This window comes from Polypterus senegalus, chromosome 2, assembly GCF_016835505.1.
Source record: "Polypterus senegalus isolate Bchr_013 chromosome 2, ASM1683550v1, whole genome shotgun sequence".
Lineage (NCBI taxonomy): Eukaryota > Metazoa > Chordata > Cladistia > Polypteriformes > Polypteridae > Polypterus > Polypterus senegalus.
The window spans coordinates 236,102,667-236,120,536 of NC_053155.1; the positions used below are offsets into that span (position 1 = coordinate 236,102,667).

Below are 17,870 nucleotides of genomic sequence, written 5' to 3' on the forward strand. Positions count from 1 at the left end.
ATCACTGTTTAAGAGGGGGTTTTGGAGGAGCGACTGCATCTCCTTGGGTGCGTTCAGCCCCCCTCTTCACAACGCGAGTGGCGGAGATGCAAAGTGGCTGGCGAGTAGTGCAGGCCTGGGGGGGATGGCTGGCGAGCGAAAAAAATGTTACCACACTCTGTCATTTTGAGACCCCACTACCGCTGGACCCTAGACAAGGTGGAACACCACAGCTGCTTATCTGCTCAACCCCGAGACTTTGGAATTGCTGTTCTCCATAATCATCTGCCTCCAATCTTATGCAACATCCTACAGCATCTGGAGAAGACAAAAGCTGGAGCATCAAAAGCACCTCAGTTAGATGTTACCTTCCTCTCTGTCTGTGGTTTTATATGCTGAAAGATTCTTTAATACAACCTGAGTATAAACATTTTATTTGTGTCACAAATGATTTCTGTTTGGGTTATTTTGTCATTGTTGTGACTTTGTGGCAGGACTGTAAGTAGAATGACCTTTCCACAGTGCGATTCCCAGCACTGAATTGAGTCCATTTGTGGATCTGCCACACTCAATGAAATACTGAATCAATGATCCAATAGTCGTTTCTGTCAGTGTTTGCTCCTCTTAAGCTTCTTTTCATGCACTTTCCACTGTTAAATGTCTATTTTCCCACCTCTGGTTCTTTCTATACAGTGTTACCTCTTCTAGGTTTCCCCTCCCTACATGGATCTGTGAGATTACGAGGTGTAGATATGTAGAAACTGTCCATGACACACAAGCGTCTTATTCATTTTGTACTTTTCATTTTATTGTGAGAATCTTGTGCATAAGCTATTTGTTCCTCGTTTTATATTCTTATTTCTTGGTTTATTTGTTTTCTCTCTTTTATGGGGACCTTTTTGAAATCCTGTCTCTACTTTGTGGTTTTTCACTCAACTGTGATTCCAAGTACTCATCACTTCTCCACATCATGCCTACCCTTCTGAATAATAAAGTTACCTTCTCCTACCTTCAAGCATTTTTTTGGTATTTAATCATAGTTCACATTTCTGCTATAAAGACCTCAACTTGGAATCAGCACTTTACTTACACTCACAGTTTTTAGTGCTCCATTGTACCCTTCACTGTCATAGTGGGTACTCATTTTCACAAGGAAAATAACCCAAGAGACCAATCAGAAGAAGCAATAACTAACAGGGAGAACTAGGATTTAATTATAGAGAAAAGATATTCTTTTGTTGCTTAATAAGACAGAACTTAATAGTCACTGACATGTTTTGATAACTTTTCCCTGAACAATGAAGTTGGGAAATATGTGTGCAATCTGCTATAACAGAAGACAGCAGTATGTGCCATGACCTTGGGGGTCACTTTTGTGTAAGCAGTATAACCAAATGGCTCAAGATTTATGTAGTTACTGTACTAGGCTGACCCGCCTTTTAAGGCGACTGACTTTTAAGTTGACCACTTCTTAAGGCAATTCAATATGTAGATCAATTTGATATTTTATACAAACTCATTAATTTGGTTATATTGCATTTGAGCGGTATTACTTTAATACTCGTAGTTTCTGTTATTTTGTGATGAAATTTAAACTTTTTTTCTATATTGAGGTCGCCCTTTTGAAACCCCCTGATATTTACTACGCGGTGAGGCATTTGTACTCTATCAACATTAATTATTTCCAGAGACATCATTTTGTCTATTTTTCCAGTGCATCGCGCACAAAAGCAAGGGAACAATGGGAGCACCAGAACTCTGCTCACATCATGTCGCTTCATACCGCAAGCTGCAAGTAGTAAGTCTGTGATAAGCGGAATACCGCTACGCTTTCCACTCACGGGACGGAAGGACAATCCAGACCGCTTTTATATAGTAAGAAAGAAGAAGAAGATATCGCACAGTCTGGAGTAGAAAATCATCTTTTACCTGGAAAAACGAAACTACAAATCCCATTGTGCATTGCAAACTGGACGGGGCGTGTGTGAAACTCCGCGCCTGCGTAGCACTCACGGGACGGAAAGACAATCCCGACCGCTTTTATATAGAAGGATCACTCATCTCTACCACTGACTCAATACGGCACCCAGAGTTACAAAAGGTGGTAATGTACTAAAATCACTCTGGGTAAAAGAATCACAAAGTACAACCGTGTAATTCTGAACAAATACAAATTACAGTTCATTTCACCATGTGCTGTACTACATACAGTATGGTACACTTCAGCAAAGATGTTATTGAAGTTTAGACTGCCACTAAGGCATCGCCAAGCTTGTTCTGTTTCTCATCGTAGTATAACGACACACAGCCAGAAAACTGTCAATTGTCTGGGTAAGTGTTCCCTCGGATGCAAATCAAAGTTTGATTCCTGCCTTGCATTGATTCCTGTAGATATAGGCTTTGGCTCTTCATGACTCTTTGTTCCAAAATTAATAAATTAATGGGTTATGGAAGAGAAGGGTGGCCAAAAGAGTAACCTACGGTTGATCATGAAGTATCACCACCCTGAGCATAAAGCAAATGTAAAACTATACAAAAAAGAAAAATGTCTTACTGGTGGGCATATTTCATAGTATAAAAAGATAATCAAAATTTGAACATAAGGAGAAAATACACATTTCAATGAACATAATCAGACAATAAAATCTAACATAGCTAAACCATTTAATTTTGTTGATAAGAACACAGAAAACTAGCATTTGTTATGGGGAAGAACGGAAGATAAAACACCTTTCGAATAACAGACAAAGGCCCTTTGAGCTTGTATTTGTATATACCATTTATTGTACACAATCCTTGTTCATCCTTTTTTTACAGTTTGGATTGTATAAATCTTTAGGGGGCCGGAGTGATCCAGAGTTTGTGCAGCTCATATGTGATAGTGAGGAATGGCTGCTATAAAACATAATACTGCACAGAAGATAATAAAACATAATATAAATCAGATTAAAAGGGTAAAAGAGTATAAGCCAGAAGAGGATCGGTACACTTGGAAAAATTAAGTGCAACCTGAACCTTATTTTTGTTTGCTTTTTATATCTGCTCACAAAAAAAACTCAAATTTAAGAAATGAAAAAATGTCAGTAAAATCCTGTATTTGAATAAATCATTTTGGAAATATCAATTAATATAGGAGCACAAAACAATTTGCTGGGAGTACTTCATTACCTAAGGAGAACATTATTTCCTGTTCTAATGTTGCTTTCTCCCCTCACAATTTTGTCCAAATTTTTAGTTCAAATGGGTCACTTCAACTGTGTTTCCTGGTTTTGGCTCATTCCATTTTTGAGTCAAAAATACAAGAAATAGGAGAATATACAGGAATTAAAAAACAAATTGTTCTATCATTTCTTCAAATAATTATTTCATTAAAACTTGCTGTTTTATGCTTCTGCCCCATTTCACTACCCTGCCTCTACTTGTTTTCTCTCATATATGTTGCTGTGGCAACACTTGAGAAATTTCTGGGAGGCACTGAGGGTTTTTGTAACAACAATTTAAATGGAACGCTACCTAACTTAAATGCACAGTTGCTATCTTTGTTATATTGTAAAAGCTCACAAACATCCTCTGTTTTACTTTTTTTTTTACCTAACATGTTCCAATTACAGCACCTTTTTCTAAAAGTCCTTCTGTCCGAAATGTTACTAATTTTATCAAGTCCCAAATGCTGCTAAGGGCTTGACCCTAATGCAACAACAATACAACTACATATCTGGTGAAATGACAATGTCTCCTTTATATTCAAAGTACAATAGCTTCTGCAAGTTCTGTGACAACCAACTGCAGCGAGAATAGCTTCTGGATAAAAGCCGTAAGAAGGCCACAGCACAGTCTGTATCAGTTATACAGTAGAAATGTATACAGTGATCAGGAAACATGATAAATACTGCCTTAAGAAATTACAGTTACAAGGTACTCTTAGTCTCAGATTTACACAGTGTCATGAAAAAGCACAAAATCCAAACTGGAAGCTACAACAGACCTTATCAATTGGATTCTGTTTATCTAATATTAAGTTACACTGCAGTGGTTTTACTAGAGGGCCATGTCATACATGTACAAGACACCCAACTTGTATGACAATAGCTTTTACTTTCTCTCTTTTTTTGTTTTATAGTCATCTTCATTATCAAAACTCTCAGCAATTATTATACTGTACTATAAAGAGTCTTGTACAATGATTTTAAATACACTTGGGTGTTACAAATATACAGTATATATTTTTTTTGACAGCAACATTTATTGGCATTTACTATGGACTATGTAAGACACTGCAAGGAATAACCATTGACTGAGGGCCTGCAAGTATGTATGATTATTGCTGCACATGTACAGTATCATACTCTTAAATAAATAATCTTTTGGAGTTTTTCCTGCTGTCTGGATTGATTTGTGAAGAAATTACATGGCTGTCTCTTGGGTACACAGCTACAAAATAATGAGACATTTAAATGAATAACATAGAACAATTATGCACATGATCCATCACTATTCCATTTCCCCCATTTTTAATTCCATTCTGTTAAACAACAATACTTCACACTGATTCAATTTGGGGTGATTTATCAGTCTAATATGATTGTCTTTGTAATGTGAAGTAAAACCAAAAAACATGGAGAAAGACTCATGTGGATACAGAAAGCGTTGCAAGTCAATAACACCATAATGATCTTATTACCATTTAACCATCTGTTTTCTGAATGCACTCTTCCAGTACAAGATCAAGAGAAGCGGAATCCTACCCTAGCAGCAGTGTCGACTAAATGTTGATGGGATTTCAGTTTATTACAGGACTGCACCTTTGAACTCTTTTTATATATTATATATATAAATAAAATGAAATGAAAATAAAAATAAATAAAATGAGCTCCCATAAAAAGCCAAATTTCCCCTTGGGGACAAAAAAACTTCTATCCATCAACCTAAATAAAAGGACCTGCATGTGAGTTGACACATCGCAAATTAGCAATGCTTTTACGAATCTCGTACCAAATGGTATGTGACAGAGACACAGCAACTGGATGGACACACTGCACTGCAAATGTTAATGCTGAGGTTTATGTTGATTTCACTCGGTCTTAGATGGGTAGCACAGCTAGTCTACCTATGAAATCACAGAGCCATTAATATTTAACAAATCTGCTATCATCTATTCATGGCTATTTATGAAACCTGATACAAAACTAACTAAATAAATAAATGTTAAATCTTCATCTGGATCGTTCTTTTAGGAACCCCCTATGGCATCACTCTGAATAACCTGTTTGACACCTTGTCTTTTATTTAAGAGTATAGGTCCAAAATGCCTTAGCCTTTCTTTAATGTGTCTTTCTTTTGTAATTCTGCTATAAAGAGTAAAAGAATCATATTATCTACTGTATAAATTTTATACAGTATATACCACAAACCCAACAGAGAAATGTAAAAAACATACACAAATATGTGTGGTGTGTGTGTGTGTGTATGTGGGTACAGAAGCCCTGATCAGGCATGTTTTAATGAAATGTTCCAGATACAGCTCTTTCTTGATTTTTTAAGTCTGTACACAGAGTAAAACTTTAAGGAGTACAACAACCTATTTTGCTCTCCTGCATATTCCTGTACTTGAATAGTACCTGCTGCTATGTGTGCCTCCTTTTACTGCTTTAATTCTACACATTGTTAGAGGAATTTATTTTAGTCAACTAATGGATGCTTGCATAATTAATGCAGTGATTCTCAAAAAACTCTTCTAGGACCCAACCTTCCTTTTCCAAACTCTCTTTTTATGTTATGCAATTTGACTTGGTTTTCCAAATATGACTAGAGGTAGAATTTAACATCAACACATAAAATGCATACATGGGTATATCCAGTGCCATGGTGGCTACCACTAATGTCTCACAGCTACAAAGTAAAAGATTCCAAATAGCCAGCTCGCTGTCTGTGGGGAGTCTGCACATTCACCTTTTCTCCTCCTGGATTTCTTCTTGCTAAAGAGTTTTTCTTCTATATTTCAAAGTTGTGCAGATTTTGTTAACTAAATTGTCCCGGTGTGAGTGAGTGTGACCTGTGCTGTGCTCGTTTTCCATTTAGGATTGGTTACTGTTATGCTCCCAGGAGGTTGCTGGCAAAGGACTGGCCACAGCCTATATGCCCAATATACTGGGTGAAAGGCAGAAACTAACCCTGGGCAAGGCACTGGTCATGACTTTTCATTTTGTAAAGCACTTTGAGCTACATTTTTTTGTATGAATATGTGCTATATAAATAAATGTTGATTGATTGATTGATTGATGACCAACTCAGACACACATACACTGACAAAAGGCTAATTTGGGTTCACCATTTAACCTAACATGAATGTCTTTGTGGAATGGGATGAAACAAAATTCACACAGATGTCAAACAGATCTGGGATTCAAAAATGGAAATGGCAACACCATGAAGTACTTCCCTGTGTTTCACAAAACTTTAGTAAGCATCACACTTCCCTAATAAGTAAAGTTTCAGCACCATAATCTGAAGAGATGGTGAAATACTGGCAGAGTTTAAGGCAGAAAACTCAACCTTTGTTTTTGTAAAAGACAAATCCTTAACTGAATAAAACTATATACTTTTTTCCTCAACAAGTCAATCTAAAAGGTTGACGAGAATACTGTTTCAATAGAACTTTAGAACAATCTTGACAAGAATAGCTCGCCTAAGGTTTGTGCGAAATATGACAAAGATGACAAACAGGAAAGACTGACAGAAATGGTGTACAGACTGGAAATGTATTCTGTATTAAGTTCCACAAGACTGAACGTTTCTTCTACAACATTTTAAGAAAGTCATGTCTTCATTATCCAACCAGCTGTATCCTAACACGGGGTCATGGGGGTCTGCTGGAGCCAATCCCAGCCAACACAGGGCACAAGGCAGGAACAAATCCCTGGCAGGGCGCCAGCCCACCGCAGGGCGCAAACACACATATATACACACACACACACACACAGTAGGGACAATTTCAGATCGCCAATGCACCTAACCTGCATGTCTTTGGACTGTGGGAGAAAACCGGAGCACCTGGAGGAAACCCACGCAGACAGGGGGAGAACTTCTGTACCATTTTCATTTTTATGAGGTTAGTCTATCTCAGTGTTAAAAGTGTAAGTTCATCAGAGACTTCTCAGCTCACAACTTGCCTCAATGATATTAAAGCCTAGATGGAATACAACTCTAAAATTAAAGAGCAACAAAACTAACGTAATGGTATTTGGCACTAAAGCTCAGCTTAAGAAAATGAGCTTTTCAATCACTGTTCATGATGATATCATCAGACATTCTCCTTCTGCTAAGAAACTTGGTGCCATTTTTTATTCCTCCCACTCTTATTCTATACACATAAACAACATTAAGAAACTTTAATACTTCCAATTCTGTAACATGTCCCGTATTTGCTCATTCCTCCCGTTTTCTAATGCTGAGAATCTTGTCCATGCTTTTACTACATCCCACACTGACTACTGTAAACTGGCAGATTCACCTTCTACTCTTTTACAGTATTTGAGCTCGTTTCATCAGAACTCTGCTTCAAGAATCTTTACACAGACAGTGAGATCATCACACCCATCCTGCTTCACCCTCACTGGCACCCAGTGTCTTATAGGATGGAATATAAAATTCTATTAATAACCTATAAAGCTTTAAACGGGGTTCACCAGTAACCTCATCCATCACTATGTTCCTGTTCGTCCAGTAAGGTCCAGTGATGCTGACAATCCCATTGTGCCTTTTGTGCTCTGTGAGAGACAGAGACATCAGCACTATAGCGACTAGACTTTACAATGACCTTCGTAAATGAATTAAATCAGCTGACTCAATCCATTCTTTAAAAAATATTTGTTCAAGAAGGAATTTAACCTACTTTGACCTTCTGACCCTTCTTTCAGTTTATCCTCTCTGTCCAAATGCTCAGGATGGTTTGCGTTTTTATCACAAATTATGTTATTTGTTCATAGTTTTCTTGCAATAGTTTGTATATTTTTTATTTTTAACCCAGATTATTTTCGCTTATTCTGATGCTTTTTGTTTCCTGCATTTATTTTAATTACTGTCTTGCGGATATTATTTGTATTTGTTCAAAATGTCGTGCTGTTCATTTTGAACTCCTGTGAAGCACTAAACAAATAAAATGCATTACTGTTCATTAATAAAGAACGAGAGCGAATTCTGCGCGTTTTGGGCAGAATCTGCGTTAACGTACCTTTACAAGAACGTGGAAATGGAAAGAAGCCAAGTACTGTACACCGCATCTGCACAGACGACTGCGCCACACGCAGAATTTGTCTTCGGAAAGAGACTCTTCGCGACTATCGCGATCGGCTGCGAGTTTTCACACGTTAATAAAGCTAATCATGCGTTGTTCCACATTGTCGGTTTCTATTGGATACGTAACAAGTACACATAGCATTCAACGCGCAGTTTTCGCATTCCTCAGCTTCACTAGTTAGCTGTGAGTTGTATTCTACCTTATTTCTGCAACATTCTGAAATAGCTACCAATAATATAGAAGAGTGTACATACAAACCCTGGAGATCGTTAACCCAAGGGACGGCATTTTTAAGACCGATGTCCTGTGAGAGATTTTTTTAATGCTATCTCCTAAGACCTCTGCTCCCGCCCTGTATACAGCACAAATCATCAAGGTGAAAGCACAAAGGAAGCGGGCACTGAGCTACGGTTTGTAAAACGTACCCCTGCCCAAGGAGAGCAATGCCCCAAGTACAGTATTTAGATCCCATTATAGAGAGCGAGAGAGTGAGCTAGCCGCAGAGTTCGCTGTGGGCGGGACTTCCTTCTGAAGGCTTTTTGAAACTTCAGGGCAGCTCCTCACAAAAGTTTAGCTCATAGGTCCGGACTTGAGTGGACGTTCATGAGCGCCTCGCTAGGAAAAAGCGCGTGAGAACGAAAGGTGAGAGTCGAGAGCGACTAGGGCGCAAAACCTTCTCACTTACCTGCTGGGTGTGCGCGTGAGGGTGAGGTGGCGGGGGCGGTCGAAGAAGGTGAATCTGTTTGGGGGCATAACGGGCAACACCTGTGCGTACAGGATACGGAGCGGCAGAGGTGGGCAGCCTTGTCTTAGAAATCCTAGTGGGGACTGAAACTGGGTGGAAAAAGACGTTATTACTACATTTAACGCAGCGAGTGGAAACACTTGAGTCTGTGGTGTAGGTTAATATATAGCAGCATTGCTTATTAATTGTAGACTTGCCCTTTCACTGACGTTTCAAGTTTAGTATCGGTTACAAAAGCTTTGGAGAAACTGACGTATTTAATGGGGCAGGTACGTGTGTGTGTTTAACTCAAAATAGAAAGCAACATTTTTTTCGTTCACTGCAATGTAATTAATAGCATGTCTTTGATTTAAAAGTTATGATATAAACAATCCAAACATATACAGGTTAGGAGATTTGTAGTTGGTGAAGTGGCCCAAGAGTGTGTGTGTGTGTGTTCACCCCGCAATGGACTGGCGTGCTGTCCAAGGAGTGATCCTGCCTTACGCCTGATGCTTGCAGGGTTAGGCCCCAGCTGCCATATATTAGTTAATCGGGTTGGAAGAAAGAAAGCAAGCTAGATGAATGGATAGTTCAGTCTGGTGACTAACAGGTTCTCCTTTGCATCGTTTGGCACGGAAAATTAATATTTTTGGCTAATTGAACTGATTATTCAAATGCACATTGTCATTCTTCTGTTTTTTTTTATATTGGTCTTCAGAAATAAGCCTGGACATGGAGTGGAGAGAACACTCGGATGTAAGCTGCGATGTGGCCTTTGTGGAGGCACAGAGATGGCTCGAGGTATCGTGTGCATTTTCATTCTTGGAATCTTCGAGTGCATGATTTGTAAATCACGACTGCCCGACTTTATGGATGTGGTTAGTGTGAGAATGAGAGATAAGGAACTCGTGACACCTTTAGAGGTAAATCAGGAAGTTATTTTCTGAGTAACGTGATAGACTAACGGCGGTTTGTGTAGAGGAGGACCGAGATGGTGTGCGTGTGGTTCAGTTGCATTGTGAAAGGCTCGATCATTGTCATTACTTTCCTTATCAGTCGGGAAATCCTTTATCGTTCAATCTCTGCAGCTCCGCCCTGAATTCTTACGAGAGGTGCGTTCTTTTCGTTGGACGGTTCTTTTTTTAGCTACAGTTAAATCCTCCCGCGACATCTTCAGCACAGGTGAACTGTGGGCGTATGCAAAATTTAGAAATGTCCATCTCTACTTTCTTTATTTTTCTAAACTTGGCGCTTAATTCTTCACCACTTTTCACACCATAGTAGCAGTTATGACAAGTGAAAAAAACTATTTTGTTTAATGTGACCACTAGTCTGTAATTGTATTATTATATTAATATGGGCACAGTGTTTAGGAGAGCTTTCTTTCGAAATTCCGTGGGATTTGCATGTGTGGGTTTTTCCCCGGTTTACTCTTTTTTTTTTCCACATTTGTAATAAGTGACAGATTATTTGGAAGCTCTAAATTGTTGTAGCAGGAGTCCTCTGTTTTGATTTGCTTCCAAATTGCATCTGTTGATGCCAGGGTGGGCCCCTATCCTCCATGACTTTGATTTGATGATTGGATAGTTGCTAATGAATATTCCCACATACCGTGTGTTTGGAAACTGTTGTCCTCAGGATAACTTGAGGTCATTTTGCCCCAGGAACTAGTTGCCTAATTCGTCGGCTGTATGTGCCTTAACCTGTTGATTCTACTTACTAAACTGTTAATGCTTCTCAGTGCTGTTTACAAAACACAAGTCTGGTGTGAAATGACTTGTGCTCCCAGAGTGACTGTTGAACCCTACTGCTGCTTCCGTTCTTTGGTATTTCACATTTGTATGTTTTCAAACTGTCCTGTGTCTTATGTTATTGATGGATCCCCCTCTTGCCTTATTCTTCGTCTGCTAGATCTGTCTGATTTCCCCCCCTTTTTACTTTTATGCCTTGGATATTTTCTCTTCAGGCATATTTGCGTCCAAGCAACACTGGCCTTTATTGGTTCACATTCTTTTCATTTCTTGAAGACTTTTTCTGCAAGTCTGGTCTGTCTTGAACTTTATTAATCACAGATTATTGAGCCATCCCATTCCATGGTTTTGTGGCTGAGGATTGGCAATGGTGATTTTTTTTTTTTTTAATATATAATATTCTTGTCTGCCTTTTTATCTTACAGTTTGAGTTTCTGGCCTGCTGGTTGGACTACCACTGTCAACTCATGGCTTTGTCCAAGTGTCTGTTTAAGTTGAGTTTATGGCCCTCTATTAGGAAAACCGTTGTATTGGCACACAGAGTCTTTTGTACAGCACACTTTAGTATGAACATGGGCATCTCTAAAGATATACAGTAGTTCTTAGCTGTAATCCATAGGAAACAGTATTATAGGAGACAGAGAATGGATTTGATGTTATGTCCAGTTAAACTTAACAGACTCTTAGTCGCATTGCTTGTCGTAATGAAGTAACAATTTATTATAATTACAGAAAACGGCATTAACTTTTTTTTTTTTTGGCAAAGTGAAAATGTGTTAATTGACAAAGAGCAAGCCAATATACAAAAGATTTTTAGAAAATTCTTCTCTATTGTGATCTCAATATATATGGTGTTTAAAACTGGTATTCTTTCTAGAATGAAAGGGGATATCACCTGAAGTATTTATCCCCAGGCATGGCTCCATGTTTATGAACAAATTTTAAAATTGACAGATGTCTGAAACCTGCTCTCAGGCAAAAAATCTTGCTGGTGAACTAATTGCAAAACACTTTTTTTTTTTTTTGTTGTTTAGCAATCAATTATGCACCAAGCTGGCAATCTAAAGTGGACCTCTCAGATCTTGTCATGGTTTTTGGTTACATTAGCTCTGTTTTACTGTCCTATTGAGTGGCTGCCTGTAGTGGGAAGTATATTAATTTAAAATCCTAAATGGAACTTGATGAAGTGCTTTCCGATTAGATTTTTGTCCTTTTTTCCAAAATACATCATTCTTGTTTAAACATACCCCCTCCCCCTATGTCACAGCATATTTGATTATTGGTTTAACACACAATAATAATTTGTTACTTTTGGAGTTGACATCTTTTTAAAATGAACTAAAGGTCCTAAAACACAGAACTGACTTTTCAGTTTTGACTTATTCTTATTTAGTGAATCTAGTGATATACTGGTGGTTGTCTTGTTTTTTGGTTTTTTTTCTTTAGAAATCTGTTCTGCACCTTATTTAATTATATGCTTTATTTTTTGTTACTTGTTCAGTTTGTTATAAACTTGCATGTTAAGTTTCAGTGGTTATCATGCCATTGTGACAGTGATTAATCTCCCTTAAATATTTTGTACATATATGATTTTTACTGCTCCTAACCTGTTGCATAACATTGTAGGAATGAAGCCCATATTGACGATGGGTTTTCAGTGGCTCCATAAATAAAGCATGCTTGTTGAATTCAAGCCACAGCTTGCCCTGTGCAGCTGCTTTATGTGATCTCTTTTAGGTATCCTCACCCTCTCTGCAAAAACCTGCTGAAAATTAGATGGTAGCAAAGTGCTATGCTTCTTGGGCGTGGCCTGCCTTGCTTAAAACCTCAGGCACAAATAAATCTGTGCTTCTTAGTCTTTGCTTTACAGATGTATAAAGCTCTTGGTGATGGATATGTTTGCAATACCCTGTATTTGTAAAACTTTAATGAGCTGTTTAGTTGACATTGTAAAATTGAAAACGGAGTGCTGATTCGTGTGAAATACTCATTATCTCAAAGGAAGCTTGCCCCTTTTTCTAAAATCTTTCTTTCAATTTGTGGAAAATAAAATGTACATTTGTTATGGTTAGACACTCTTTGTAATAAGAGCACTGAATTGTATTGTGTATAGAGATTCAGATTTAAGAATGGTATCAGGTGGTTTTTTTTTTTTTTTGAAGATTATTGTGCTTCTCAGTGGGCTGTTCTCTTAGACTATAATTGTGTTTAATGTTAAGCCACTTGCTGTACTTTTTGGCAAGTTAAACCTGATGATTGATTTGTGTATTTTATATATTGTCTAGCTAGGTAGACACTGACTCTGTTAGTAGCCGTCCATTATTTTTATGTTTAAGTTGTAAAACTTTATCCACTCTTGTATTTGAAAATATTTTTGGTTATATTCTTTGTACCTAAGAATTTTGTTATTGCTAATTATCAATTGTATTAATCTGTTTATAGTTGGGTGGTTGGTATGGTGATAAATTGATTAGTTTTCTTGCCTCCTAGCTGTAGGGGATTGTGTTAAAATTCTATCCTGGTCAATATCTTCAGGGAGTTTTCAGTTTTTTTCATATCTGGATCCTTTAAATTCTTTTTTCCTCCTCCATTTACTCCACTTTCCAAATTCTAAAGATGCAAAGAGTTTCTTGATTTACTGAATGGGTATGGGGAATATATGTGAATTTCGCCTCTGTAGACTCTAGGGGAGTCTGGGGTGGTTCGAGCTTGTGCTTGTGCTGCCGGGTTAGGCTTCCACTTTTAAGACTCCACATGAGTCTTAATTGGATTAAATTGGTCAACAATGGATGAAAGGATTATAGTGCTTTTAGCTGTACTCTTCAAGTTCAGTTTCAGTTCTTATGAATTGCTTTAGTATTTGTAAATGTGTATGTTACACTTATAAATAGTATCACTTAGCTTACTACTAGAGTTAGTTGGTAAAATAAAATATCAGGTGGAATAAGTTAGCATCTGAATTTGGTAGTAGTCATGAATTTGAAATCTAGCCTGACACTGTCAGTGTAATTTTTGTACATATTCATTCTCTCTCTCTCTCTCTCTCTCTCTCTCTCTCTCTCTCTGAGAGTTTTTCCTCTTGACAGTGCATCTCCATGGCCTACACGTAAGGCTAAATAGTGAATCTAGACTGAGCCTATATGACTGAGTTTGGGTATATTTCATCAGCACTCAGGCCACCTTTCCATGGTTGCTTCCTGCCTTGTGTCTGATGCTAGTTAGTTTGGTTCTAGATCCATGACTCTGAAATGGGTCAAGCAGGTTTGAAAACAGATAAATGAATGCGTGAACACTAAACAAATCTGATTTTACTTTAGATAGTTTTGTTCATTTGTTTTTCATGTCCTCCTTTCCCAAAGAAGGTTTATGACAGATTAGACCATATCCTAGCAGCCTTCATCATGCACTCATTCTGTCAGTACCAAAGTAACCTAGAACATGTGCTTTTAGAACTTGGGAAATAACCAGAAATACCAGTGCCAAACATGATGACAAACCTAGGATTTGAATTCGGTACTATGGACTTCAGAAGCAGCAGTGCTTAAGTTTACACATTCATACTTTATATTGATATAAATGGAGATTCTTGATCATGCAGTTTTCCCTGTCCCTTTTGGTGCCTTTTTCCATGATCAAGCTGTATCTATGTAGTATGCTTTTACTACTGCTTTTTTCCCTTGGTTGGTGCATTCTTGTATTTCTTGTTGCTATATTAACCTTTTAAGGCTCATAGGGCAATAAGATTATGTGGACATGAACTTAAGCAGTTACCAAATTGTACACATTGCCTGTGTTTGTGCCCTATGGGAATTTTAAAGATGCAATGTAGCTTTACTGCATTTTTTAAAAGTTTTGGATAACTGTATAATTCCTGTCAGTCAATGAATGCTTTAGTTTGTTTGTCAGTAGCTGTTAAATCAATGAAGTTAATTTTCGGATACTTGATAGTGTGAATTTTGCCAATTTTTCTCAGTTTCCTCTTAATATTAAGGAGATTTTCTTGTTTGAAGTTTTTAATTTTATATTATATATGTTATTAATAAAAATCTACTTTGATAGACTTGTTCTGTTTAGGACTATTTCCAGCTTTGCACCCTGTACTGCTAGGATAGATGTCAGATCCCCTAAACCTGAAATAGATTTAGAGGGTTTAGGAATAATATGCTATGATAAATATGTGTACTTTATTTTACCTTCCCAACTGTTTATATTCCTGGTTGTGGTTATAAGGGGACAGTTTTTCTACATGAAAGAGCAGACTTGTGAATAGTAGCAATTCTCATACCTGACGTGGGTGGTGGTAGTAGTAGCAGCAGTTGTGTTGTCGTTTACAGAGAACGTCATGTCCTATCAACTTGCCACATAGCAACATTATATAAATTAACACTTACAAGCTGAAGTAGTACACATGTCCCTTATTACTCTAAATCTCAGCTCATAGAAAGTTAATTCAACAAAGCAGCACCTCTTAACTTTTTACAATCTGTTTTCATGTGGCCTTTAATTAATAAATAAATATTTGAAAAAGATAAAGTCCTCACATTCTGTCAGATGAGCTACATAAAATAATTGGTAGAGAAAGCAACAGTAATAGTATTTATTTTTTTTTTTAAACATGCTTTCCTAGTGCTTACAGGGATTTGCCCCATCATACTTGCGACCTAGTTCTGGATAAGTAGTTTTGGAAAATGAATGGAGGGAGGTATTTTACAATATGATTAGAATTGAGTGGGCTTGATAATGTTATGTTGAGAAATAATGGTGCACTTGGAGGTTTTTAAAGTTATTTAATGAAAAGGCCATATTGTGTGATATTTTGAAAATGGACCCATCCCCATCTTCTGTAGAAATAAAGGTTGTGTTCCCTCACCCTGAGAAAACAATAGTCATCCTATCCTACAAGCTCCAAATCTCTCAACTTCAGGGGATACAATATGTGTATGTTTCTTGTGGTTGATTGATTTTTAAATTAAATTTTACTGTTAGATATTTATATCCCTCACACATAAAGTCAATACTGGGGCCAAAATTCAATTTCAGAGCTCTGGAGTTGTGAAGTAGCAGAGCTAACCACTGACCTGTATGTTCTCCTTATGTATCTGTGGGGTTTCCTTCTTCATTTCTAATATGTGCAGAATAGGATAAGTTAACTGTTAAGTCAGTGTTAACCTATTGTATGTGAATGTGGTTGTGTCTTTTTATGGACACCCACCAACAGAATGTTGCCTAGTTCACAAAGACAAGCTGACAATCTCCAAAATTTTGTGTATTAAGTTGACTCATAACTGTATGTTAGCCTGTAGTGAGTAAGAAAGAGTATGTTGTGATGATCGGATACCCCTTTTAAGGTTTGTTCATGCTTTCATTTTGTGCTACTAGGATTTTCTCCAACCATCTGTGCCTCAGTTGGATTAAGTGGGGTTGAAAATGCATAGGCGAATTACATTTATAGCCAAGTTTGAAACTTGTTGAGAATTTTGAAAGTAATTCAGTAGCATGATGTAAAGGTAACGTCAAACTGTGTCTATATTGAGTCGGACTCATTTGTTATGTATCCTGTACACTAAAGCATTTTTATTGTGAAGAATACTTGTTACAAATACAGAGAAAAAAGCCATTGGTTAAGTCTTAATTGTGTGTTAAATTATGTGGAATATATTTGTCCACATTCCTTCTGTTGTCCTTAGTATCTTTTAATATTACAAAAACAGTTATGTAGACCTCACAGGAGGAGCACTTCTGTAGAAGTACAGTATTTGCTGGAACAGGTGTGAAGAGAGCTGTTGGTGAAGGGGGTGTTGGTGATGACACTGGTCACAGGCTGTTTCTAAGATCTTAATCATATACATCTGAAAGGTTATATGTGGTAATATATATTGTCTTTCAACAGAAGCTCATAATTGAGATGCTAATAGAACACTCAGCCACATAAAGGTTTCTTTTGTTCTGTAAAACTGATCATTTTGAAGTTACATGTCCTACTGTGGTAGAAATCCTATTTAAAGAGTGCATTTGCATTAAGTTTATTGTATGCTAAGGTCTCTGATTTTCTTTTAAGTAAAAATAAGAACTTTTATTGTGAAATTGTAGCACCATACTTTTCTCCAGTTAAATGTATGGAGAGAGACTAATTTTGGATAATGAAATTAGTTTAATGCTTTTCAAGTGAGAAGTATGTTTAATTTATTGTGCACTCTGCCCTCCAAAGTGTGTTTTTTTTTTTTTTACACCAGGTGAGCTGAGGGAGAGATCAGATTATCAAAACAAATGCAACTAGAAGGTATTAGCATCTTGTTACATAAAGATCAGTTTTGTTAAAGTGTCAAAGGTCATTTTTATTGTGTGGCAAACTGAGATTCTGAAATGAAACAGCGGCCATTCTACCTTTCAATTCATTAAGTAATTCTTAAATACAGGGTGTAATAGTTTGGAATGGCATAAATGGAATTTCCTCTTTTTAACTGCAAGCCTGTCCTTTGAAGTGATATCTTTTAATTTAGGTGGCTTTCAGAAGAACCTGTGGTGTCTCGTTACTTGGAATATGCGACCTCTGACCTTTGTTACCTTGTGCAATATCCATCTTATTATGAATAAGGAACCATGAAGAGATACCCTTTTTATTAAAAATCCATTTTGCATTTGTGTCTGTCCTTCTGTGACAAAACATGTATTGCTGGTAATGTTCTTATATGAAGCATTAGTTTGTAACAAAAAATCACCATTGTAAGCTAAGCACTCTTGAGTATTACTATGTACATGTCCAACTATGCCCATGTTTTTTAAATGTTAGTGGACCATGACAAAATATTTGCTGATGTAATTTGCAAAAAGAGAGCTTTTTCTTCCCTTTTTTTTTTTTGTTGTTTTTTGTTTGAATCTAAAGAAAATGGCAATGTTTAGGTGATCAAGCAAGGTAACACTAATAATGCGTAACAATTTCTTTCATTTGTTTTGTTTCTTATTATGCCAGGTTTGACTAAACTCTGAAATTTGCCATGTCTGTCTGTACATGCGTGCGCGCACACACACACACACACAAAACCAAAATAAATTTGTGAAAGTTTGGGTCATAGGTCACATTCTTGCTTAGCAGTTGCATTATGTGACAGACTAAAGA

The 17,870-nt window shown here is 37.2% G+C and overlaps 1 protein-coding gene across 12 annotated transcripts in view; it reads left to right on the top strand.

Annotated features, from left to right (window-relative positions):
- Positions 1 to 8,820: 8,820 nt before the first annotated feature.
- The window catches only part of lmo7a (LIM domain 7a), a 183,326-nt gene continuing 174,276 nt past the window's right edge, over positions 8,821 to 17,870 (top strand). For 6 of the 12 annotated variants that reach the window (XM_039745351.1, XM_039745352.1, XM_039745355.1 and 3 more), the window contains exons 1-2: positions 8,821 to 8,917; positions 9,721 to 9,803. In XM_039745351.1, the coding sequence (XP_039601285.1) occupies positions 9,735 to 9,803 (69 nt within the window). In that variant the 5' untranslated portion in view covers positions 8,821 to 8,917; positions 9,721 to 9,734. The remainder of the gene's footprint in view (positions 8,918 to 9,720; positions 9,804 to 17,870) is intronic. The other 6 variants (XM_039745358.1, XM_039745359.1, XM_039745356.1 and 3 more) reach the window with 2 other exon arrangements.